Below are 24,111 nucleotides of genomic sequence, written 5' to 3' on the forward strand. Positions count from 1 at the left end.
TTCTCACAAATTGTTTTGAAAATTTGAATACCATTGTGGCAAGGTATCCTTCAGGTAGCGTTAAAGTTCATGAGGACAATTTCTTATTGTCGTTTCTATGACAGGCCACTCTAAAAATCATTAATTGTAGCTTAATACACTACTGGCCATTAAAATTGCTACACCATGAAGATGACGTGCTACAGATGTAAAATTTAACTGACAGGAAGAAGATGCTGTGATATGCAAATGATAAGCTTTTCAGAGCATTCACACAAGATTGGCGCCGATGGTGACACCTACAACGTGCTGACATGAGGAAAGTTTCCAACCGATTTCTCATACACAAACAGCAGTTGGCCGGCGTTGCCTGGTGAAACGTTGTTGTGATGCATCGTGTAAGGAGGAGAAATGCGTACCATCACGTTTCCGACTTTGATAAAGGTCGGATTGTAGCCTATCGCGATTGCCGTTTATCGTATAGCGACACTGCTGCTCGCTTTGGTCGAGATCCAATGACTGTTAGCAGAATATGGAATCGCTGGGTTCAGGAGGGTAATACGGAACGCCGTGCTGGATCCCAACGGCCTAGTATCACTAGCAGTCGAGATGACAGGCATCTTATCCGCATGGCTGTAACGGATCGTGCAGCCACGTCTCGATCCCTGAGTCAACAGATGGGGACGTTTGCAAGACAACAACCATCTGCACGAACAGTTCAACGGCGTTTGCAGCAGCATGGACTATCAGCTCGGAGACCGTGGCTGCGGTTACCCTTGACGCTGCATCACAGACAGGAGCGCCTGCGATGGTGTACTCAACGACGAAACCAGGTGCACAAATGGCAAAACGTCATTTTATTTCGGATGAATCCAGGTTCTGTTTACAGCATCATGATGGTCGCTTCCGTGTTTGGCTACATCGCGGTGAACGCACATTGGAAGCGTGTATTCGTCATCGCCATACTGGCGTATCAGCCAATGTGATGATATCTGGTGCCATTGGTTCATGTCTCGGTCACCTCTTGTTCGCATTGATGGCACTTTGAACAGTGGACGTTACATTTCAGATGTGTTACGACCCGTGGCTCTGCCCTTCATTCGATTCCTGCGAAACCCTACATTTCAGCAGGATAATGCACGACCGGATGTTGCAGGTCCGGTACAGGCCTTTCTGGATACAGAAAATGTTCAACTGCTGCCCTGGCCAGCACATTCTCCAGATCTCTCACCAATTGAAAACGTCTGGTCAATGGTGACCGAGCAACTGGTTTGTCACAATATGCCAGTCACTACTCTTGATGAACAGTGGTATCGTGTTGAAGCTGCATCCATGCTCTGTTTGACTCAATGCCCTGACATATCAAGGCCACTATTACAGCCAGAGGTGGTTGTTCTGTGTACTGATTCCTCAGGATCTATGCACCCAAATTGCATGAAAATGTGATCACATGTCAGTTCTAGTATAATATATTTGTCCAAAGAATACCCGTTTATCATATGCATTTCTTCTTGGTGTAGCAAATTTAATGGCCAGTAGTGTATGTTAACAAAGGGGTATCTGTTCAGGGGCCACACAAACATGTGGTTCCTGATGAGGACAGCAGCCTTTACAGTAGTTTCAGGGACAACAGTCAGGATGATTGACTGATCGGATCTTGTAACATTAAGCAAAACGACCTTGCTGTGCTGGTACTGTGAACGGCTGAAAGAAAGGGGAAACTACAGCCATAATTTTTTCCGAGGGCATGCAGCTTTTCTTTATGGTTAAATGATGATGGCATCCTCTTGGGTAAAATATTCCGGAGGTAAAATGTTCTCTTGGGTAAAATATTCCGGAGGTAAAATGTCCCCCATTCGGATCTCCGGGTGGAGACTACTTAGGAGGACATAGATATCTGGAGAAACAAAACAAAAGAAATGGATCAGTGTGTGGAATGTCGGATCCCGTAAACAGGCAGGTAGGTTAAAAAATTTAAAAAGGGAAATGTATAGCTTAAAATTAGATATAGTGGGAATTAGCGAAGTTCGGTGGCAAGAGGAACGAGACTTCTGGTCAGGTGAATACAGGGTTATAAATAAAAAAATCAAATAACTGTAATGCACGAGTAGGTAAATAATGAATAAAAAATTAGGAGTGCGGATAATCTATTACAAACAGCGTAGGGAACGCATTATTGTGGCCAAGATAGACACGAAGCTCATGCCTCCACAGTAGTACAATTTTATATGCCAACTAGCTCCGCAGATGATGAAGAGATTGAAGAAATGTATGAGGCGATGAAAGAAATTATTCAGACAGTTACAGGGATACGGAAATTTAATAGTCATGGGGGCCTATAATTCGATAGTAGGGAAGGGAAGAGAACAGAAGGAAAAGTAGTAGGTGAATATGGACTGGGGGTAAGGAATGAAACAGGAAGCCACCTGATGGAATTTTGCACAGAGCATAATTTAATTATAGTTAACTCTTGGTTTAAGAATCAGTAAAGAAGGTTGTATTTGTGGAATGGAACTGGAGATGGTGGAAGGTTTCAGATACATTATATAATGGTAAGACAGAGATTTAGGAACCAGGTTTTAAATTGTAAGACATTTCCAGCAGCAAATGTAGACTCTGGCCGCAATCTATTGTTTATGAACTGTATATTAAAACTGAAGAAACTACAAAAAGATGGGGATTTAAGGAGATGGGATCTGGATAAACTGAAAGAACCAGAGATTTAGAGTGTTTCAGAGAGAGCATTAGGGAGCAATTGACAAGAGGGGGGGGGGGGGGGGAAGAAATACAGTAGAGGAAGAATGGGTAGCTTTGAGGGATGAAATAGTGAAGGCAGCAGAGGATCAAGTAGGTAAAAAGACAAGGTTCTAGTAGACATCCATGGGTAACAGAAGAGATACTGAACTTAACTGATGAAAGGAGAAAATATAAAAATGCAGTAAATGAAGCAGGCAAAAAGGAGTACTAATATCTCAAAAATGAGATTTACAGGAAGTGCAAAATGGCTACGCAGGGATGGCTAGAACTAATGCGAAGATGTAGAGACTTACATCACTAGGGGTAAGATGGATACTGCCTACAGGAAAATTAAAAAGACCTTTGAAGAAAAGAGAACCACTTGTATGAATATCAATAGCTCAGATGGAAAACCAGTGCTAAACAAAGAAGGGAAAGCAGGAAGGTGGAAGGAGTATATAGAGGGTTTATACAAGGGCAATGTACTTGAGGGCGATGTTACGGAAATGGAAGAGGACATAAATGAAGATGAAATGGGAGATACGATATTGCGTAAAGAATTTGACAGAGCACTGAAAGTTCTAAGTCAAAACAAGTCCCACTGGTAGCCATGGGAGAGCCAACCATGACACCATCTGGTGAGAAAGGTTTATGAGACAGGCGAAATACCTTCAAACTTCAAGAAGAATATAATAATTCCAATCCCAAAGAAAGCAACTGTTGACAGGTGTGAAAATTGGCGAACTAGCAGTTTAATAAGTCACAGCTGCAAAATATTATCACGTGTTGTTTACAGACAAATGGAAAAACTGGTAAAGCTGACCTTGGGGAGGATCGGTTTGGATTCTGTAGAAATATTGCAACACATGAGGCAATACAGACCCTATGACTTATCTTATAGAAGATAGATTAAGGAAAGGCAAACATACGTTTCTAGCGTGAGGTCAATACAGGGAGAGAGAGAGACTATTTACAGTCTGTACAGAAACCAGATGCCAGTTACGAGTCGAGGGGTATGAAAGGGAAGCAGTGGTTTTGAAGGGAGTGAGACAGGTTTATAGCCTATACCCGATGTTATTCAATCTGTAAATTGAGCAAGAAGTAAAGGAAACAATATAAAAATTTGGAGTAGGAGTTAAAATCCATGGAGAATAAATAAAAACTTTGCAGTTTGCCAATGACGTTGTAATTCTGTCAGAGACAGCAAAGGACCTGGAAGAGCAGTTGAATGGAATGGACAGTGTCTTGAAAGGAGGATACCAGATGAATGTAAAAAGAAAGCAAAACGAGGATAATGGAATGTAGTCTAATTAAATTGGATGATGTTGAGGGAATTAGATTAGGAAATGACACACTTAAAGTAGTCTGTGTTTTGGTGTTTGGGGAACAAAGTAACTGATGGTTGTCGAAGTAGGGAGAATATAAAATATATACTGTCAATGGCAAGAAAAGCATTTCTCAACAAGAGAAATTTGCCGACAACGAGTATAGATGTAAGTGTCAGGAAGTCTTTTCTAAATGTATTTGTATGGAGTGTAGTCATGTATGGAAGGGAAGTATGGACAATAAATAGTTTAGACAAGAAGAGAATAGAATCTTTCGAAATGTGGTGCTACAGAAGAATGCTGAAGATTAGATGGGTAGATCACGTAACTACTGAAGAGGTACTGAATAAAATTTGGGAGAAGAGGAATTTGTGGCACAACTTTACAAGAAGGCTGGATCAGTTGTTAGGACATGTTCTGAGGCATCAAGGGATCACCAGTTTAGTATTGGAGGGCAGCGTGGAAGGTAAAAATCGTAGAGGGAGACCAAGAGATGAATACACTAAACAGATTCAGAAGGTTGTAAGTTGCAGTAAGTACTGGGAGATGAAGAAGCTTGCGCAGGATAGAGTAGCATGAAGGGCTGCATAAAACCAGTCTCTGGACTGAAAACAACAACAACAACAATAGTATGTAAATTTGTATGCATCTGCAGCATATTAAATTTGAAATCAGTTGTGTTTTTATTTCTTTATCATCTAATTTGTACAGTTACTATAAAAAGTGAAAGTAGAGTATGAATAGAGAGAGGAAAATGGGGAGGGATGCTATGTAATGGAATCAGATTCTGGCTGCAGTCACTATTTTAGCTTATGACTCGGCACAATATTTTATGGTGCTGTTTCAAAGAATGGAGTAATATTGATGGGTCTTAACTAAATTCATCTCGTTGCGGATCTACCAAACCATATCACCCTTCAATCTGTTGTCTGATTGCCATCTCTGACCTACGCTCTCTTGTATTCGCCGAGTTCCTTTGCAGGTGTTGTGGTGTGTTTCTGTATGACATAAGCTGTGAAATTCTTGCAAAGTCAGCACTTACTTACATTATTCACAATTTCACAAAAATTTCTGTGTATTAACACATTTACCCGTCCCGCCAGTGACATATTTGTTGTGTGCATGTTGCTTCCTTTTCTTTTCTATGGGATAAATACTTAAAATTCCGTTCATCTTAGCATCACATGCTTCCTGCCATAATTTGCTGTCTATCGACTGTCTTACCTTAAATGAAATTTTGCTTGTGCATTGTGTCACCTATTCCATCTGCTCTGTCTGTGTTCTCCTCCTAATCTACAGTAATTTTAATTTTGTTAGCAGCAAGTTTACACTGTCAGGTAAGAGTGCAAATTAATTTAACTTGTGTTGCTATACTTAGTCAGCTTCCTACTTCCACCAGGTATGATCAGTATTACCATGTGATACCTGTTACATTCTTCAAAGTTTTTGTGTTACTTGTTAAATGATTGTTGTACAGTTTTGCATGCGTTTAATATCAGAGTTCACCAGTGTTAGAGTGAAATATGTGCCATGTGGAAAGTTTAAACTGTCATTGCTGTTTGCTTCTGTGAGCAAACAACAATTCAAATCTGCAAAACTTTGGTTATATTTGACAAATTTAAGATTCTGTCCCAGACCTTGCTTCGAACCTGGATACTTCCTGCACTTATTTATTAATGTTAACTGGTTGGGAGGGGTGAGAGCAATATATGCCCCAGACAGACAGTCGCGGGGAGGTAAGCGGAGAAGGATGTGAGTTATCATTCACTGCACCATAAACAAACAGCATAACACAGCATTCAGTTAAGGGGTACAACAGTGTTCTGCATGTATTGTTGTTACATCACAAAGGTTAGTGGTGGTCTGAGGCCAAAGGGTAAGGATCTGTAGTCTTCAGACTTATACTAGTTCAGAACCAAGGAGCCAAGTGTTAAAGAAAATATGCACAGAAGTACTTCTACCAGTTGCATGATCAGATGAAACCACACAGACTAACTCTGCATTGCAAGATGTTGTTGACTTTTGGCTATTTGCAATGTATATGAGTATTTTATACTTGTGCGTTTGGGGTGAGAGTTATGGATTCGCTGCTCTATGGTTTGCTGTCAACAAACTAGTGCACTTCTCTGCTTATCTCAATTCTTTTGTTCCTTTGGTTACCCTTCTCACATTTGTTCCTTGTCAGACTCAAAACAGTGGTTTTTATATCCACATACATGCTGTACAAGATACTGTACACAGCATGGCAGTGTGTTCTTTGTGCTAATGATACAATTCTGACAGCTCATGAGCCACCAGTTGTGTGTGTGTGTGTGTGTGTGTGTGTGTGTGTTGCTTGCAGGTGGCTCACTTTGAGCCAGTTGCTGTCAGTTTCAGCTGCTGTACGACACTTAGTGTCAGTGGGGATAATACTGCTGCATTTTCGCAAGTGTTTTGCACACTGGTGTGCAGTGTGGCCCACAGAATACACAGGTGAGGCTCGTTAATCCAGTTTTTCCCCTAAGCCGTTAATGAGCCACTCCACTCACGACCTTGTCAGTACAACAGTCCCTCCAAAAGAAATGCAGGCGTTTCTTTTAATCCACTTTGCTTTTTATACCTTTGATGTTTTGACACTGAGTTGATAAATTCTTGAGAGATTAGTTGTCATTTTACTTTATTATCTCAATCCCTTTCAACTGCTTTATGCCACCATGGAACTGAAGCTTGTATACCTGCACGGTAGAAGTTCGGACCAATATATTTCAGCCACTTTTAGCAGCCTTCGCAATAGGGATGAAAAAAACTGATGGGTTAAAAGTGCTAATAGTATTTTAGTTCAGAATAACCAGTATTTTCTGGTGTATGTTTAGTCTCTCCTATAATAGGTGTTTGATATTGTTTACTAATAACCTGGTAAAAAATACTGAAATATCGATTAGCCATGGCAGCCGTGCTGATTTTTTTCGTTCTTAAACAACCATTTTTTTAAGAACGAGTAATTTTTATTGGTAAAATTTGCACTGCTTTGGAATATTCTGTTTTTATAGAAAATGGGAAAAGTGAACAGTGCTGTTTTGATTAAAATGCCAACAGAAACGAGCAACAGACATATGACATAAGGATTGGCACAGCATTACTGCCCCAAACTGTACCTTTTACCCTTGTGGTGTGGCGTATTGTATGGTATGTGTGGTGTCTATATGGTAGTTTTTCGCTGTTGTCGTCGAGTGCTAGGTATCAGTGAAGTAAAGTGCTCCATTTGCTTTAAAAGATTAGAAACGGGAGGAGCCACAACAAACGTGCCAAATAGTGTCAGGAGGAACTTTTAACTTAACACTTCATTCATAGTTTACATGAAAAATGGAGAGTAGTTGACCTGTCGCCTGTGTCTACGTATTATGCCCTTCTCTGCTTCTAGCTTTTGAAATGGACAGATTAACATGAGAAATAGTTTTTCAAGCTCAGTTTTCACCTATTAGCACTGACCATTCATAATGCTCAAAAAGTGGTATGATCCTCGATTACAACATGATTTTGAGCAGAGTTTCAAAAAATTAGAATCAACAGAAGAATACTGTAATTTTTTTAAATCAACCACTTACCACTTTCCGAGAAAGGCAGCAAACAATGGACAGGCTAAGTTTTCTTTTATTTGCCTATTTCGTTACAGGAAATAATAAGAATTAAAAAACAAGAATCAGTTATTGTGGAAACCATTTGTTTTGAGCGGTTTCAAACTCAGGTTAAACTGGCATTGAAAAAAAAAGAAGAAAAAAAAAGGTTTAACTGAAAATTGATAGCTTCGGTGATAGCCGCCATCCTTGCTTCACAAGTGAGTCCTTGTTTCGAATCTCATTCTACAAAGCCCTTCTCTACCAAAGAGGTGGTATTCAGACAGTGCTAGACCAGGGCTGTAGGGCAGACATTTCAGTTTTGTCCACCTGAGTTTTCTGATCTTGGTGGTCGTTTCTTCAGTCACCTGTTTAAAAAACATTTTTGAACTTAATCTGTGTCTATAAATTACACACACTCACTTCTCCTAGCCCACTCAGACTGACAGTCCATTCGTCAGCAAAAATTAGATTGTGAATGTGGTGTGTGTTGTCAGGAGTCCGTGCAGTGCTTAGTGTGTTGCTATACGTGACATGATTATCGGCGGGCCCATTTCACCAGATAACTGGCTAGCCCAACAACTAACAGTACTGGCATTAACAGTAGTCATCCTTTTACACCTTCTTTGGTCGCTTTTTCATGTTTGTTACACTCATTCTCACAATGCAGGAACATTAGAACAGCACTTTGCTTCAGATGAACATAATTTGCAGCGGCCATCCTGATGGAGTTCAAATTGTGGAAACAGGTCGAATTAAATTTGAAAACGTGTGGGAAGAATGTATCCGGGACCTCCACGAATAACAACTATGTAGAATGGAAGTTCTATTTCTGAAAAAAGAAGTTATGCAGTTCTTTTGGAGTGATGCTCTGATATATTCACGGTTCTGATATATTCACTTGCAAGTTTTGTTCTAATCCATTCATGGATGGAGTGTCCACCCCCGATAGCTGAGTGGTCAGCACAACAGAATGTCAACCGTAAGGGCTTGGGTTAGATTCCTGACTGGGTCGGAGATTTTCTCTGCTCAGGGACTGGCTGTTGTGTTGTCCTAAACATCATCGTTTCGTCCCCATCGACATGCAAGTCGCCAAAGTGGCGTCAAATCGAATGACTTGCACCCGGCAAACAGTCTACCCGACAGGAGGCCCTAGTCACACAACATTTACATGGATGGAGTGAGGTAATAATGACTGTCTATATGCTAGAGTATTTTCATAAACACTGTAATTAATTTGATACTCAAATGGCCTCTGTGGAATATGAATTATGAGAGGAATAAAAGTAATCATTTATTGTATGGTTGGGGCATTGAGCAGTTGATAAGCACGTAAACAAGATCAGCATTGTTGGCAAGTTGGCTAAGTATGGGACAATGCAGTCATGGGTGTGGTTTGTAGCTCCCCACTACCATTCTGTTGAAATAGCTGTGAAAAATGTATAACCTAAATGTGTAACAACTACTTCTATTTTGAACTCACATTCTGTAAATTGGCCAACAGGCCTTCATAGGGACAACATTCTTCCACTGACTCCTATTTAAGTTTGGCACTTTCAGTGCAGTCTCAGTAGGTCAGGCTTCAGAATGGGCCAATCAGTTCGAAACTAGTCGTCAAAATGTGTGTACTGCAACTAAGACAGATTTTTAATAAATACATCTTTAAATAAAAGGGTTGCTGTCCTACATGTCTTTCACACATTTGAAAAAATAGTATAATATGGGAAGGAAAAAAAAAAACTTACTCGCCAAGAAGCGCGGGAGAAATGCATATAAAAGATACGAAAGTGTGCGAGCTTTCAGGGCCAGAGACTCCTCATCCTGACAAATGTGTTGAAGGGACTGGTGACGTTTAGGATACGGGGAGAGGTATGGAAAATTTGCTCAGAACCCAGGGCCAGGACAGTGTGAAAAAGTCTTCATGTTGAGACATTACCCAAGGATGACAGCTACTTGCAACACACGCGTGGGTGGCTTCATAGAATGTTTTGATAAGGCATTGGCCAATATGCTGTCGATGTATGTTGCTGTCCCACGGAAAGATTGGAATACCATACTGCCCAATGTGACATTCGCAAGTAACACAGTGAAACAAAAAAATGCATGTTTACTCTATTCTTTATGTTCCAAGGACGGAAATCAAGATTACAAATGATACGCTCTTCCTGTTTCCACTGGACGATACTCAGGATGACTAGTTGAAACATCTCATCACTAGGACAAAAGAAGAGACAGCTGGCTCACATTTGATCTCTGGATGCACAGGAGGAGCACTGAGAGGGTCATAATGCCAAGCATAGGCCAGTGAGATACAGCCTGGGAGACTTGCTAGGGATTTTTACTGCTGTATTCAAAATAGGACTTGCACCATAGTGTATCATTTGTTGCTCATTGGATGTCACATACAAAGCTGAGGATTATGGCCCTTCATCAAGTAGAAAAAACCGCAGACACATTGTTTATAACCTGCGTATGAAGCCGTACTACAGTCCTCAAATGCAAGTTGATGATGGAGGTGAAGTGTAGTGGTACACACACAATTGATTACTCTGTGCAGTGATTATCTTTGTCAGAATATCTCTTTGATTTAGGTGTATTCTCCGTTTTGTTATTATTCTATTGTTTGATTCTCAGTATAAATGATGTCTCGTGAATTACAGGGTAGTTTCAAATGTTGTGGTAGAGTGAATTTATTAAATCGGCAACACTACGTCAATTGTGTTACGCATCTCTTGCGCCCTTGTCACTAGGGCTTCTTGTTCATAGAAATTAAAGGCCCGCTTGGTGATCACAAATCATCGATGGGAGGAAGCTACCTTTGATGTCCATTAAAATGGAGAGGATGTGACAACAAGATCAGAGCATGATGATCTGCCAACACTGCCATATGGAAGACTGTTGACAAGACCTAGATCAAGAGCACTGTCTTTACTCAGTACTGATGAGAACTTGTGAACAAGCGGGTTGTCATTTTTCGAGGAGAGGGAGCAATGCTGTTAGCTGTGCTGCATGCGATGAGGCATGGCAGTTAGTGGCAGCTTCTGACATGCTGCAGGTTGCCAGTTCAAACCCAATCACCAGTTATTTGTTATTTAGTACTCATCACTTATAGACATGTCTTAAAATTTATTGCATTTTTTATGTTTGCGCATTTTTCAGCAATCAATGTTTTTATAAATAGTAGCACTCTGTTCAGGAGTTGAGTTCTGTTCTGTCTGCACATTGGTGTTTTTAATGTATGTGATTTCAGTGCTAAATCTTGTAATTAATTAAAAACCCTGCTTTCAGGTTTGGACTCGGTTGTGGTTAAGATATTACGGAATTAAATGGCGGTTTGTACTAATTTTCTACACAAATATCAAATACATTATGATATCACTGCCATGATATATGCGTTATTTCACCTTATTTTGCATTCATAAGTTTCAGTTTGTTTTATTTGTTCATATCTGTACACTATTTGCATCCTAAACGGACACGTAGATACTTGTATACTAGCTTGTTCAGGACTAGTTATTTTGATGTGCAGGAGTTGTGCCTGGCAAGACCCGAAGAGTGGGGAAGGCACCACAGGAGGTTCGAAGCTGTCAGGCAGTGGTAATCTGGTCTTGAGTGGAAAAGACAATAAAGGTAACATAAATGTTCAAACGAGTCATGATTCTCTAACAGCCTGGTATATGGGTGCTAGGTGGTAGTAGATGTCTATTTAACTGTTGCCTTGTGTGTAGTTAAAAACTCTTGTGTGTCAAACTGTTACTTTTGTGCGCTATTGTTTAGTTGTATGATGTCCTATTGTGAAATAGTAATTTTTTGACATTTACTTAGCAAGTTTGCTCAACGGTAAAACACTGGACTTGCATTTGGGATGGTGGCAGTTCAGATTCCTTCCTAGCTATTCAGATTTCGGTTTTCTGTGGTTTGCCTAGATTATGTAAGGCAAATGCTGGAATGGCTCCTTTGGAAATATGGCATTCTTCTTCCTTTCGTTTCTGTTCCATCCTCTGAGCTTGGTCTCTCTCTTAGAGAGACAGCACATAATCTCTTCCCTACTGTTTCTTTCAGTGTTCAGTGTAACACGTGTGAGATAGTATCTGACGTGAATGACAGAAAGCAGTGTGTATATGTTCCACGTCAATCACACAATAATGGGCACTCAAAATTTGACAGTCTATCATGGTTTGTTACAGGGTTCAGTTGTGGGTCCTCAGTTGTTTCTGATACATATAAATGATTTTCCACTTGTGTTTTCAGAAGATGCAATTTTTTCCTTTTTGTAGATGATACAGTTATAGGAATAAAAAGTAGAGCCAGTCTTTTTAATGAAAAGGCAGCTAATGAAACATTCAGAAACATCAATAGGTGGTTCTAGGCAAAAGGATCATCATGGAGTTTTAACAAGTCTCATTACATATGATGCAGTACTTCTCATAGAACTCCACAAGCTATAAAAATAGGTTTTTCAAACAATGCAATAAGAAGTAGAAGTCAATTTTTTGTGACTACAAATAGGTCACAACCTTAATTGTAAAACACACTGCCTAGTTGATGAAGCATTGTAGTTCAGCTACATTGGCAATATATATATGATTACTGCTTTGATTCAAAGAAGGAGTAGTAGTTTATTTTGCAAATTTCCAGGTCTTTTTTTTTGGGGGGGGTAGGGGGGAGAAGGTGTACAAAGGCAATGTTTTCAGAACACAGGAGTGTGTTGCAAGAATTGCACCTGGTCTTCATTCTGGAAATTCTTGTAGAGACCTCTTCAAAAACTGGATATTTTGACAATTAAATTGGTAAAAAGCATGAATATAATGCTGTGAACAAGAACAGCCTCCACAGGGATTTAAAGCAAACATTAGTGCAGAAAGGAATCGGATAGGAGTCTGTATGAGTCCAACAACCTACCAGAATGTAGATCATATATTTGTGGAGTTTAAGACTGAATTAAAGAACTTGCTAATGGCCAACTCCTTCTACTCCATTGAAGAGCATCTTCACAGTAACACTTGATTTGTATGTTTTATGTTAGTCGATAATTAGAATTTGCAGTGTAATACAGTAAAGTCATTTTAATGTATTGCCCTTAAATTAAATGTATATCTCCAATTTCTTTCCACATCCAAGAGATTACTCACTGTGGGGTCCACAGAATTGGCCTAATCTAATCTAATAAGATTTGGGGTGACTGCCAAGGAGAAAATAGCCTTTCCTCATTAGTGAGCAAGTGTGCTTGTGTCTGGTGCTATAACTAGAAACACTTCAGAATATCTTTCTTTCATTAAACAGAAGCTTTACTAATTGATTAAATTCACCAAAACAGCTTTACAGAATACTTGCATGCATTTTTATTTTTGTTTTGTTTTTTTAAATGAGTAGCCTATTGTGTTGTGGTGCTACCCACCTTCAAGGGATAAGACTGGCTACAAATACCTACAGAATCAGACATGTAGCCAGCCTTTGTGCAAGGCTGTTGAAGTCCCACTAGCATTTTAGTGGCAACTCCACATGGTGCAACAAGTGTACTGGTTACTGTTGAGTCACAAGTATTCTATCTACCTTTACAGGAATACTATGCAATTTTCTCTTGAAGTGCCTGGCAGATGAATCATCAGACCACATTCATACTATTTCTCTACTGTTCCACTTTTGGACAGCATTTGGGAAGAACAAGCAGTTTAATCTTTCTGTATGAGCTCTGATTTATGTTATTACAATGATCATTGCTCCCTATGTAGGTGGGCCACAAAGCGTTTTCATTCTTCGAGAAGAAAAATGGAGACTAAAATCTCGTGAAAAGATCTTGTTGCTATGAAAAATCCACATGTCCTAATGATTGCCACCCCAACTTATCATTTTGTTTTAATGATTGCCACCCTAAATTGCATGTTATATCCATGACACACACACACACTCCCCGATTTAGCTAAAATAATAACCAAGTTGCCAGCCTTTGAACTTTCTCAGTGTTGTTCGTCAATCCTATCCGTTAAGGATCCCATACCACACAGCAATACTGTAGCAAGAATGGACGAGAAGTGTAGATACTCCCTTTAATAGCTTTGTTGGATCTCGTAATTGACCTGTCGATAAAAAAGTCTTCGGTTTACCTTCCCCTCAACATTATCGATGTGGTCGTTACAATTTAAGTTGATTGTTGTCTCTAGGTATTTGACAGCCTTTAGATTTGTGTATTTCATCATGTAACCGAAATTAGAGAGATTCCTTTTAGTTCTCACATGTATGATCTCTCACTTTTCATTATTTAGAATCAATTGCCACTTTTTGTGCAATACAGATATTTTGTCAGAATCGTTTTACAATTGGTTTTGATCTTCTGAGATTTTATTAGATGGTAAATGACAGCATCATCCGAAAACAATCAGAGAGGGCTGCTCAGATTGTCTTCTAAATCGCATATGTAGATTAGGAACAGTAGAGAGCCTTTAATGCTTCTGGGAATGCCAGATATCACTTCTGTTTTACTTTATGACTCTCAGTTACTACGAGCTATGACCTCTCCGACAGGAAATCACAAATCCAGTCGCTTAGCTGAGACAACACTCCATAGGCACACAGTTTAGTTAGAAGTCACTCGTGGAACGGTCTCAAAACCTTTCTGGAAATTTATAAATATGGAATCCATTTGAGGTCCCCTGTTAACAACAGTACACTACTTCATGAGAATAAAGAACTAGTTGTATTTCAAAAGAAAGATATTTTCTGAATCCATGCTGACTGTGTCATCAGGTACTTTTCTCTGAGGTAATTTATAATGTGTGAATAAAGTATATGTCCCAAAACCCTATTGCAAATAGACTTCAGTTATATGGGTATGTAATTCAGCAGTTTACTCACATTTCCTTTCTCGGGTCTTAGCGTGCAGTTTTCTCTGTCTTCTGGTAGGGGTCTTTTGTTGAACTAATGGTTGTACATGATTATTAAGTATGGAGCTATCATACCACTATATTCTGAAAGAAATCAAACTGGTATATGGTCTGGACTGCAAGACTTGCCTTTATTAGCTGATTTGAGTTGCTTCATTACACAGAGGATGTATACTTTTAAGTTACTATGTTGGGCAACTTGTCTAGTGTCTAGCCCTTTAAATTCTATTTGTAAATTATTAATGAACAAGGCTTTTTGGTATCCACTCAGATGCTGGCATAGTAACAGTTGTTGTGAACAAGATTCGAGCCCTTATGTTTGGAGAAGTGTGGAGATGACTGCAACTGTTTACTTATTGAGGCTATCAATTTACATGACGTGCTGCTCGCTTTGTGGCACAGCAGGCCACATAAAGACATGTTGCAGAATGCCATGTTGTTGTTGTTGTTGTTGTCTTCAGTCCTGAGACTGGTTTGATGCAGCTCTCCATGCTACTCTGTCCTGTGCAAGCTTTTTCATCTCCCAGTACTTACTGCAACCTACATCCTTCTGAATCTGCTTACTGTATTCATCTCTTGGTCTCCCTCTACGATTTTTACCCTCCACGCTGCCCTCAAATGCTAAATTTGTGATCCCTTGATGCCTCAAAACATGTCCTACCAACCAGTCCCTTCTTCTTGTCAAGTTGTGCCACAAACTCCTCTTCTCCCCAATTCTATTCAATACCTCCTCATTTGTTATTTGATCTACCCATCTAATCTTCAGCATTCTTCTGTAGCACCACATTTCGAAAGCTTCTATTCTCTTCTTGTCCAAACTATTTATCGTCCATGTTTCACATCCATACATTAGCTTTCCTTGCCATTGCCAGTCTACATTTTATATCCTCTCTACTTCAACCATCATCAGTTATTTTGCTCCCCAAATAGCAAACGGAATGGACAGTATCTTGAGAGGAGGATATAAGATAAACATCAACAAAAGCAAAACGAGGATAATGGTATGTAGTCGAATTAAGTCGGGTGATGCTGAGGGAATTAGATTAGGAAATGAGATACCTACTCTTAAGACACTGTCCATTCCGTTCAACTGCTCTTCCAAGTCCTTTGCTGTCTCTGACAGAATTACAATGTCATCGGCGAACCTCAATGTTTTTATTTCTTCTCCATGGATTTCAATTCCTACTCCGAATTTTTCTTTTGTTTCCTTTACTGCTTGCTCAATATACAGATTGAATAACATCGCCATAATACCATAATAATAGATGATCAAGTTAAAAAATAGTAAAATATTTATAAATTAAAAAGATTTTCAACAGTAACAATAAAATAAAAGCCTGTGGAAAAACAAAAAAGTGAATTGAAAAAATAAAAGAAAATAAAAAGGGAAAAAGGAGGAGTAAAAGATAGATGGCAGAAAAGTGAAAGAAATTTGTAAATGAAATAAGTGTACAGATGTATTCCAAATAGAATGTATAAATAAGCTGTCACCAGTTCACAAATTAATTCTAAACTTATTGTACTACCAACCAGTTTGCACCGGCCTCGATAATGCTAGTAACAGCACTCTGCATACAGTTTGCCTGGGTTTTCTATTTTGTAAATGAAATCCAACAATTTTGAAATATAAAAGGAAAACGGAAACAACTGTAAAATATTTATGGTCTAACAGTGGACAATCTGGGATGGAATACCAATTACAATACGAATAACAGAACACACACACACCTACCTGCGCGCGCGACCACTGTTATCTCAGAGCTATATAGCCTCATTGGCGCAAATAGTGATTGCGGTTGGGATACATAGTGGTGGTACAGAAGAGGTTTGAAGTTAAACATGCTGTGTTGTATGGCGTACTGCTTGACAGCTTGTACCACCTGGTTTCTTCCACACAACATATCCTTTGTTTCTGTTAACCCTTTCCCCAGGTCTTAACCTTCACTGTAGTCTGATTAAAATTACTTGGTAGTTGACACTTCACATATTGCAGATGGTTCCCACCAGTCAGAGCGCTCAGCGTCACACCCAAACCATTTGCTGTTGCCAAACTGCCACAATAATCGGCCAGTTCATTTACAGCTCCTCGTCCGCCATCCTTACTTGTGTTTGGATATTGAATCGTGTGCCTCACACTTTTATTTTGTATTTCATCATACGTGGTACCCACACCACAAACAACATGCACACATACCAATGCTAATAAAATACTCGTATGTGATACACAGCACCAAGTGAACACTACTGGATATTGAGCACAATATGCAATTCAGAAATCAGTTTACATTAGATAATATTCTTATGATATAGCATGAAACAGAGTTTTTGAAGGCTGCAATTCGTCATTGCAACTGGATGATCACAGTCAAAAATATAACAAAATGTCGTATTATTGTTCTTCAGCACAAAGATTAGCACATTATCCTGCCGTGCTGAAGATCACCGGTTTGAATTTCATCAAATGTCACAAATGCTTTTTATTTCTAAATCTAATCGAAAGTACTTGACTATCATTTGTATCCAGTTAATTGGTTTAAGTGTAATTTTTATTTCTAATTCTTTGTCACATCACTTGCATGATCGTGCTGAATTTATTTGCGGTTATTTTTCTACCTATCATTCTTTTTTCATCTGGAATCTGCCTGTGTCATCTATGATCTGGCACCAAGTGCCAACAAGGAATGCTCACCATTTCGTAATGCATCTACATCTACGTGATTACTCTGCTATTCGCAATAAAGTGCCTGGCAGAGGGTTCAGTGAACCACCTTCAAGCTGTCTGTCTACTGTTCCACTCTCGAACGACACATGGGAAAAATGAGAACTTAAATTTTTCTGCGCGGGCCCTGATTTCTCTTATTTTATCGTGATGATCATTTCTCCTTATCTAGCTGGGTGGCAACAGAATGTTTTCGCAATCGGAGGAGAAAACTGGTGGTTTAAATTTCACGAGAAGATCCTGTTGCAACGAAAAATGCCTTTGTTTTAATGATTGCCACTCCAGTTCACTTATCATGTCTGTGACACTATCTCCCCTATTTTGCGATAATACAAAATGAGCTGTCCTCCTTTGTACTTTTTTGATGTCATCCGTCAGTCCCACCTGATGCGGATCCCACACCACACAGCAATACTCCAGAATAGGGCAGACAAGCGTGGTGTAAGCAGTCTTTTTAGTAGACCTGTTGCACCTTCTAAGTGTTCTGCCAATGAATTGCAGTCTTTGGTTTGTTCTACCTACGATATTATCTGTGTGATTGTTCCAATTTAGGTTATTTGTATTTGTGTGACTTATCGCGTAATGTCTTTTAGTACTCTTGTGAATAACTTCACACTTTTCTTTATTCAGGGTCAATTGCCACTTTTTGTACCATACAGATATCTTATCTAAATCATTTTGATCATCTGATGACTTTACAAGATGGTAAATGACAGCATCATCTGCTACTCAGATTGTCTCCTGTGTCATTAATATAGATCAGGAACAATAGAGGGCTTATAGCACTTCCTTGGGGAATGCCAGGAAGCTCATTTAGCCAGTGAGAGGATAGTTTCAAGTAACCAGTAATAGCAAGAAATTACAGTTTGCTTTTAGCGCTGAAACTGAACTTTTTCTGTCTTGAGTTTGATCTTGCAGAGTAGCTTTGATCGCCATGAACAAAATGATCACAATCTTAGTTCTGCTGCAGATTGGCCACAACTGCTTTCTCGGAACATTACTCATCATAGGGTTCTGGTTAGCTTAAGGTACAAGTTTAAATTCAGGGCTACAAAATGCGTCTCCTGTTGCACTTCAGTCATTGGTCACTTGGAAACACCTGTCAATAGAGCATCTCACATTTCCGACATATTTCTCGGCATCCACTTCCGACAAAGCATCGTGTTACACAACTACAGGATTTGTGAAGTGACTTGCTGTGTTTGTGTGTTGCCTATAATCGAGTGGTAGACGGTGGCCGATGTGATGACACTGTAACGGTAAGTGACAGGCGTCAACTATCAGGTAATTTTCAAGGGACTGGAGTCCCCCGTCCTCCAGCTGCCTCTGGGCCCTTCCCTGCTCCCACTCTGGCCCCACATGTGCTCTCTATATCCTCTGCTCACCTGAGTAGACCATTCCCCCATCTCCACCCCCACTACCCCATCTCTCTGTGCCTCGCTCCCTCCCTGTTATTGTTACTTGACAAATGTTTTTGCTTCAGTATTTGTTCTTTTTTCCTGCCCTGAATGTTAACAGCTACCTGTATGTTGTATTTTTGGCAGTGTTAATTTATAGTTGCCCATGGCTCGTGGTTCTTTAACATAAAGCGAAGGGCCACGTTTGCAGTCTGTTGGCTTGAATATCATGGTTTGGAAGATACTGTAACAAACATTGTGTGTTCTACCAAGCTCTCCACATTCACATCTGTTTTGATTGTCTTCTGTTGTTTTGTGCAAATGGAGGTGATACAGTCCGTGCTCCATTATGAAATACATTGTGCGGAACAATTTGTACACACAACAGTCAGTGTCATTGTCCCAGTCCCTTTGCCTCGTGTTGGTTATCCACGTCTTTGATCAAATTTTGTTCATGATTTGGTCCTCTGCAGTCTTGACTCAAATGCAGGATGGAAAGACTTGAAATTTTGTTGTCTTCATTAGATGTGTTAATGACTGTGTTTTCTGTTTGATGACAAGGGATCCTGGAATAAACGTGATAATAACATTAACAAAGAAAGATAATCATAAAAACAGCACTGATAGAAAAATTAATGATAAAATAAAGAAATAAGAGCTGCATTAGTGTGGTGGCTTTTATGAAAAGTGTTGAAGTGACCATAACATGGTCATCAAGCTGATTCAATTCAACCAACATTTCCTGCTTGGGGAGCATTATAATTTACTTAATAATTTGGATCAGCACTAACACTTGTAATTTTGTGTGTCTGTGAACCCAAACTACTACTGCTTTCTTTATTATTATTATTATTATTATTATTATTACTACTACTACTACTACTACTACTACTACTACTACTACTACTACCACCACTCCTTACTCTTATTTGAATCTCTAGCATGCAGCTTTAGACAAAAATAAGAAAAAGTAGCTCCAGACCTTGGAACTGGGGATCACAAGTTATGATATATTTTAAAGTTTATTTTAATTCTCAAATTCGTTTTATTTCAAAATAACTGATCTGTTTTTCCCTACACTAAATTCATTCGTAATGGCACTGCTTATGAGTAGCAATGCAGTTACAGAAAGTATGTAAGCAAACATAGTCAAGAACTTGCTGAAAATGGAGTATTGTTGTGTGAAGCTCTCTTAAGTTGAAAGTGAAAGAGCAAGTTATTTACTAACTTCTAGGCGCTCTAACTGCCTGCTTCAATTTGCCAGAAGCTTATGGTTATGCATTGTAAAGTTAATTTGATTAGTTTTTCTTGTGTATTTTGTGTTCACTAGCTGTACATCCAATCACGGTAGAAGATTTAATCACAAAAACAACCCCTATCTCTTTTTGTTTTAACAGTTTCAGCCCATACTGGTAGCCATGCCTAAGACACCATTTCCATTAATCAAATCAGGCAGTAACAGCTCATGTGCTGAGCTATTGTAGCTCAAAGATGGGGTGGTATTACAAAAATAACTCTTGTCAAATATGTAGCTGACAGATACAGGCTTTATCATTTGACGGAGCATATTTAGTGTAAAGGCTGATTTCTGTGTTGAACAATTAGACGAGACCTTGGCATATGACTGCATTTCTGAACAAAGTAGAAATTGCACATGAGTTGACATTGTCAGCTATACAATGTAATCAAGATTAAGTAGTCAGAAGCTGAAGACCTCAAGGCTCTTTCTGTTTTCTTGATGAGTGAGAGAGATAACTTTTTCAATATACTAACAGCCTGTGGATTGGAAGAAGCTGGACCATACTTGGTTGTGATTCAATCTAACAACAGACCTAGAGAAGACAAGTGAAAGTTAGATTTGTTCAGTTCTGTTCATTTTTTAATATAACTTCAATTTGTCTCCTGTATTGCATTGGCATACCGTGATGTAAGTGAAAATGAAATAGCATGTGGCTGGGGCCTCCCATTGGGTAGACCAACTGCCTGGTGCAAGTCTCTTGCGTTGATGCTTCTTCAGCGACTTGCGTGTCAATGAGAATGGTATGATGAAGAAGACAACACAACACCCAGTCACTGAGCAGAGAAAATCTGACCCAGCTGTGGAGCTAACCTGGGCCCTTTTGCATGGAATTCTGCCACCAGCTAAATTTTCTCAGCCAATGTCAGTGAGTACTGTACTTAAAAAACATTCATTGTATTTACACAGGAAGGTAACTTAGTATTAGGCCTACAACTTTGCTTCCACCATTCTTTCTTGAAGTTCACGCCTTTATTGTGAAAAATGTGTGAACAGTTTGTGATGGAAAGTATTGGCCATCGCTGGCCACTACTTTTCCCCATCTTTCGAGCAGCATACAAATCCTACGGTGGGCAACTGTGTATCTTTTGAGGAGATTTGTGAATCAGTCCAGTTTTACACTTGTTAGTACAGGGTGGGGCACATAAAAGTGGCCTGGAGAAGAGAGTTGCAGACAAAGAAACACGTCAGAGGAAAGGAAATACAGTACTAACATGACTATAGAAGATGATGAAAGTGACCACCATTCATCTCCTGGCACTTCTGGGCCCTGGTCAGCAAGTTGCTGAAGGCGGATTGAAGCTGGCCTGCTGGAATTGCTGCAGTCACATCCGAAATGTTTTCTGCTGCAGTTCTTGAAGACTACAAGGGTTGTTACAATAGTTTTAAGGCGTCCCCGCACCAAGTAATCACACACTGACAGATCAGGTGACCTGGATGGCCAGCCATTGCCATGACTATGCAGATCCAGGTGGAGTATTCGCCCACATGGTCGATGTGATATGTCAGTCTCTCGTGACAGGTGTCAGGTTGATTTGGCAGGACTCTGGACTGCAGCCACTTTTTCTGGTGTGCAGGCATGTTTTGGAATATTTTTCGACTTGTTCAAAACACATACTGTCTGACGCCATTTTCGAACTTAGTGCTCTTTGCTCGCACTTTGACACCATTTAATTTCTCAGCAAACAACTGACCACAACATTTCCACAACTTTTTCATGTAACTTTCCACAACAAACACCCGCTGCTCGCACTATGCTTTGAACCAATGTGGATCATGTGGCTGATGTACACGGGCTGTGGTTATACGCATACATTCTCGTCCAGTTGTATCGGCTCATCTGGACAACTTTTTAGTTGCCTAACCCTGTATATCCAGAAGTGGTGGCAGCCAGGCTGCATGTAATTGATCAAAAAAGGTGGTAGTCAGAGAGAGCAGTGTCTGGAGAATATGGCTTCCATCCAGTCACTAACTGATCAGTGTGGCCTGGCAATGGAAGACAGCAAAACAAAAGCTGAAATTTTAAATTTAGCATTTGAGAAATCTTTCACGCAGGAGGATCATACAAACATACTGCCGTTTGAGTCTCATACAGATTCCCGTATGGAGGACATAGTGATAGACATCCCTGGGGTTGTGAAGCAGCTGAATGGGTTGAAAATAAATAAATCGCCAGGTCCTGATGGGATTCCAATTCGGTTTTACAGAGAGTACTCTACTGCATTGGCTCCTTACTTAGCTTGCATTTATCATGATTCTCTTGCCCAACGTAAAGTCCCGAGCGACTGGAAATACAATGAAATTCCTTGAGACAGAGAAGTTGCTGTCCATGCATCAGCACGGCTTTAGAAAGCATCGCTCCTGCGAAACGTAACTCGCCCTTTTTTCACATGATATCTTGTGAACCATGGATGAAGGGTATCAGACGGATGCCATATTCCTTGACTTCCGGAAAGCGTTTCACTCGGTGCCCCACTGCAGACTCCTAACTAAGGTACGATCATATGGGATTGGTTCCCAAATATGTGAGTGGCTCGAAGACTTCTTAAGTAATAGAACCCAGTACGTTGTCCTCGATGGTGAGTGTTCATCGGAGGTGAGGGTATCATCTGGAGTGCCCCAGGGAAGTGTGGTAGGTCCGCTGTTGTTTTCTATCTAGATAAATGATCTTTTGGATAGGGTGGATAGCAATGTGCGGCTGTTTGCTGATGATGCTGTGGTGTGCGGGAAGGTGTCATCGTTGAGTGACTGTAGGAGTATACAAGATGACTTGGACAGGATTTGTGACTGGTGTAAAGAATGGCGGCTAACTCTAAATATAGATAAATGTAAATTAATGCAGATGAATAGGAAAAAGAATCCCGTAATGTTTGAATACTCCATTAGTAGTGTAGCGCTTGACACAGTCACATCGATTAAATATTTGGGCGTAACATTGCAGAGCGATATGAAGTGGGACAAGCATGTAATGGCAGTTGTGGGGAAGGCGGACAGTTGTCTTTGGTTAATTGCTAGAATTTTGGGAAGATGTGGATCATCTGTAAAGGAGACCGCTTATAAAACACTAATATGACCTATTCTTGAGTACTGCTCGAGCATTTGGGATCCCTATCAGGTCGGATTGAAGGAGGACAATGAAGCAATTCAGAGGCGGGCTGCTAGATTTGTTACTGGTAGGTTTGATCATCACGCGAGTGTTACGTAAATGCTTCAGGAACTCGGGTGGGAGTCTCTGGAGGAAAGAAGGCGTTCTTTTTGTGAATCGCTACTGAGGAAATTTAGAGAACCAGCATTTGAGGCTGGCTGCAGTACAATATTACTGCCGCCAACTTATATTTCGCGGAAAGACCACAAAGATAAGAGAGATTAGGGCTCGTACAGAGGCATATAGGCAGTCAATTTTCCCTCGTTCTGTTTGGGAGTGGAACAGGGAGAGAAGATGCTAGTTGTGTTACGAGGTACCCTCTGCCACGCACCATATGGTGGATTGCGGAGTATGTATGTAGATGTAGATGTATGGCAGGTGAGGTGTTACTTCTCTCGTCGACATTCCCAAGTATGATTTGACAGGTTTTGAAACTAGAGGTTGAGCATTGTCATACAGCAAAATCACCTTTTCATGTCTATTACTATATTGTGGCCATTTGTCTTTCATTGCTTGGTTCAAATGCATCTGTTGCTTTTGATAACGATCTCCTGTGGTTTTTTTCAGTCTGTTTCAGAAGCTCATAATATACGATGCTGAACTGGTCTCACCAAATACAGAACATGACCTTCGAGCCATAAATATTCAGTTTGGCTGTCAATGTGGAAGCATGGCCAGGATGTTCCTTTGATTTCTTGCTCATAGGATTATTGTAAGAAATCTATTTTTTGTCCCTGCTTACAGTATGATGCAGAAATCCCTTTCACTTTTGCCAGGCAAGCAGTTGTTAATGAGCAGACACTACTCAACATTTCTCAGCTTCAACTCGCATGGCACCCAATGTCCTTGCACGTGTATCATTCCCATGGGTTTCAAGTGTTTGAGAGAAATGGCTTGTTAACTGCTCCCAACAATTGTGCTAATTCCTGTTGTGTTTGGCATGTGCTTGGATCAGGTAACGTCTATAGTTCCACATCTCTGAAAACTCTCACTCTTCCTCTGTCATGCTGTCGTTCCACATCAAAATTACCATTCTTGA

At 40.0% G+C, this 24,111-nt stretch overlaps 1 protein-coding gene across 3 annotated transcripts in view; it reads left to right on the plus strand.

The window, feature by feature from the left end:
- The window catches only part of LOC126210229 (uncharacterized), a 167,965-nt gene that overhangs the window by 67,456 nt on the left and 76,398 nt on the right, over positions 1 to 24,111 (plus strand). For 2 of the 3 annotated variants that reach the window (XM_049939415.1, XM_049939414.1), the window contains exon 3: positions 11,163 to 11,263. The exons of the other annotated variant lie outside the window; for it this stretch is intronic. In XM_049939415.1, coding sequence (XP_049795372.1) covers positions 11,163 to 11,263 — 101 coding nt within the window. The remainder of the gene's footprint in view (positions 1 to 11,162; positions 11,264 to 24,111) is intronic. 3 annotated transcript variants of the gene reach the window in all.

The sequence above is a fragment of the Schistocerca nitens genome, chromosome 10, assembly GCF_023898315.1.
Source record: "Schistocerca nitens isolate TAMUIC-IGC-003100 chromosome 10, iqSchNite1.1, whole genome shotgun sequence".
Taxonomy (NCBI): Eukaryota; Metazoa; Arthropoda; class Insecta; order Orthoptera; family Acrididae; genus Schistocerca; species Schistocerca nitens.